The sequence below is a fragment of the Azolla caroliniana genome, unplaced genomic scaffold (assembly GCF_043228905.1).
Source record: "Azolla caroliniana isolate FFs.n. ecotype wild unplaced genomic scaffold, voAzoCaro1.0.p SCAF_1204, whole genome shotgun sequence".
Classification (NCBI taxonomy): domain Eukaryota; kingdom Viridiplantae; phylum Streptophyta; class Polypodiopsida; order Salviniales; family Salviniaceae; genus Azolla; species Azolla caroliniana.
The window spans coordinates 7,759-10,982 of NW_028231639.1; the positions used below are offsets into that span (position 1 = coordinate 7,759).

At 36.4% G+C, this 3,224-nt stretch overlaps 1 protein-coding gene across 1 annotated transcript; it reads right to left on the reverse strand.

Annotated features, from left to right (window-relative positions):
• Nucleotides 1-1,661, reverse strand: LOC147847309 (uncharacterized). Its single transcript, XM_087339332.1, has 3 exons — nt 1,499-1,661; nt 1,242-1,374; nt 1-271 (listed from the first exon to the last, which is right to left on the reverse strand). Exons 1-3 carry the CDS (start codon nt 1,554-1,556, stop codon nt 223-225), a joined length of 240 nt encoding a protein of 79 aa, XP_087195458.1. The 5' UTR covers nt 1,557-1,661; the 3' UTR covers nt 1-222.
• Nucleotides 1,662-3,224: the final 1,563 nt, after the last annotated feature.

Sequence of the window (3,224 nt, forward strand, 5' to 3'; positions counted from 1 at the left end):
TGACCAAAATATAGATCACTTATATTTGCAAAATGAGCCATAGTTTTTATTGACTGTCTACAGGCAATGATTATTTTAAAATCAATGTAATAGATCAAACATAATACACACGGTTATATGTAGGTATCGTATAGGTTCTTTCTTTAGTAGTACTAAAACAGGACATTCCTCTAAAATGCACAATACCCCTCCAACACATAGTAGTTTGCTTGTTAACCGCAGTTAACCGCAGCATTCCTCCAACACGCAGCAGCAACAAAGTGCGGCTAAGCTATATTCATGAACCCATAAAAGAAAATCAGACCATGGAATTGGAGCAAAATGTTATCATAAGGCTTATTCAACAAGGTTTTCCTGGGATTTTTCTTTATGCCTTTCCAAAAGAGGCCCTTCTTCCCTTATTTTTCCTTACACAAGATCCAAGGTAAAGTAAACAAAAAACGAAACCACAGAAAATTTCAAATCAATAAGAAGAAAAAAGGGTTCCCCTTCTGGTGTCATCTATTAGTTTTCTTAAAATAGATTGTGTCTAAGTATTTTGAGCACTCTACTTTTAACACAATTCAAATCTGACTAACTCATACGATTTTTGTGAGTAATCCACGCTCCTCTGATGCTCATCTTTTGCAGCCCATTTCAGATAAGCTAAAAATAATCGATTTCTCTCCTGAGCCCATTTTGGATAAGCTACAAAGACCTTTTCACTGTCTTCGAACAGAGCAATATGCTTAACTTTGATTTTTCTTCAATCCATTGCTCGGGTGAGCTAAACCCATACTTTATCCATCAGACTCTAGACTGCATCATGAGCTTCATGTCTATATGATCGCTTCACTTTTTCTTTTAATCAAAGTTCAATGAGACCTCCATAAGTTGCCATCTTTATGCTACATACATATTCATGCCCTTTATGTGTACCTGCCTTAATATATCGGCACCTTTACCCTACATAATCTATGTCTCACCTACAGAATCCTATTACTCAGGATGTTTTCGTAGCTTGAAGAATCTCATCATGTTCTGATAAGTTGCAAAGCATGAATTTATGGTGAAAAACAATCTCGAAATTGCCTTGTATATGCATGGACGTAGTGCATACAACCAAGACACACATATGTGTACATAGATACATACATACAATAATTACATACACATACCTACATAGAAGCACTAGAAAAAAAATTAAAATGGAACGTGAGAGAGAGAGAGAGAGAGAGGGAGGGAGAGAGGAAAACACAAACCAGCCTTCAATGCAACCCTTGTCACGATCATCACGAGTTTGCGGGCGATCCTTGCGACCAAAGATAGACTTTTGGGGAGCTTTGATAGCAACAGGAGCTTGTGGTTGCTCTTGTTGCAAAGGGATAGGATAGCCTGCCCAAAATTCACATACCACATATCACATCTCTACCTATCTCTGTCTGTATGTATGTATCTGTGTGTGTGTGAGTGAGATTTTCATGTAAAGTTTGATCGATTCCTCTAAAGCAAAACATACCTAATGGAGGATAGCCAATAGTCCCCTGTTCTGCTGTTTGTGTCTGTGCTTTCTCCATCTTTCTCCTTCTTTCTCCTTCCTTCTCTTGCTTGTATTTCTTCTTCTTCTTCTTCTTCTTCTAAGCCATGCTTTTGCTAAGAATATATAGATCCTAAAAGTAGAGGCAAGGGGAAAGAAACAGAGTAAATTGCTTTTTGGGACCAAGAAACAGAGTAAAATGCTTTTGGGGAAAAAACAAAGTAAAAAGTTTTGTTCCCATTAAGAGCAAAAAAACAGAGGGTAAATTACTTTGAGAGCCTCTCTCTCTCACACACACACACACACACACACACTCTCTCTCTCTCTCTCTCTCTCTCTCTCTGCCTCCCATGTGGATTGTTGTGGGTTGTATTTTGTTGTATGTTGTATGTGTCTCTTTGCATAGTATAAACTTGTAGGTTTCGGCTTGACCCATTCGAACCCACATACCATTAAATGTCTACAAACTCTGTACGCGTTTTTGTGTTTTAAAAAAACCACGCATGACTTCTCTCCTCACGTCAGTCAACGAAGACCCTTTCCACATAAAAACCAAAGCCATTGAATAACTTGGGTGTCTCACACTTTTTTTTCCTCAGTCTCTCGATCAATCTCACACCTTTCTATACTTTCTTGATGGTTCACATGGTTTATGTGTCAGTTTCTCTTCTAGAATAACCTTTAAGTCTAACCCCCCTTTCTTAATCACCTTACGACTCATCATTACCCTTGATTTCGAGCATTCGATAAGATCTACCAAAAACTTTTAATAATACGCATAATTGTTCTCAGAGTCTTGAGAAATTAGAATAGCACGAAAAAAACTTAAAAATACATTTCCAACAAACAATATTCGAGAAGGGTGTAAAGAACACAAGTGTATATTATAATACCCAGTAAATATTGAGCTTCGTGATGTAAATCTTTTCCCAAGCATAAATTGTGTGTGAATAATGTGTGAGTGAGCAAGCCAGCCTTTACAATCTTGCACATGTTGTTGATGCTTCACAACATTCACACTTGCGTATGGAGGATGAGTTTTAGAAAGTATTTCATATCAAGGAACATGCTACAACTATAAGCATTTTACTAAAGCCTTGTCATAATGGGTAATTGCGCACACAATCACAAAAGATATTTCAAAGTCTTGTTTCTAGATTTGATGCTTGCTCAAAAACATAATGAAACTCTAAAAGCTCAAACACATTCAACATATCATCATGATCTTTGCGATTCTTTTGTTGAATGGAAGGTAAAAATTACAACAAAAGATTACAAAACATACTTTTATTTATTTATCATGATTTATTAATAGCCAGGTGAGTAAAAGAATGCAGCGAATCAACTTTCACCATGCCCTGTTGTAGTTGTTATTTTGGCTATTCATTTGGGGGTTAAAGTCACGCATGCAACCTCATATAAAACTTATCATGATTATGTCCTCCTTGAATCATCACGATTTTTTATTCTTGAATAAACTAACAAGACTTGTAAGCAGGTTATGCTTTTACAATGTTTAGTGCACTAAATCAAAATGTGAAGCCATTGTCTTTATACTTACATCATACAGGAGAATTTAGACATACTTGACAATCCAAGTTAGCAAAAAGTGTTTAGTTTATGAGATTTCTTGAAATAATCCAATAGTGAGGTGTTGGCTTCAAGTTTATAGCAATGGGTTTTGCATTGTGTTGCTGCAATAAGTCTT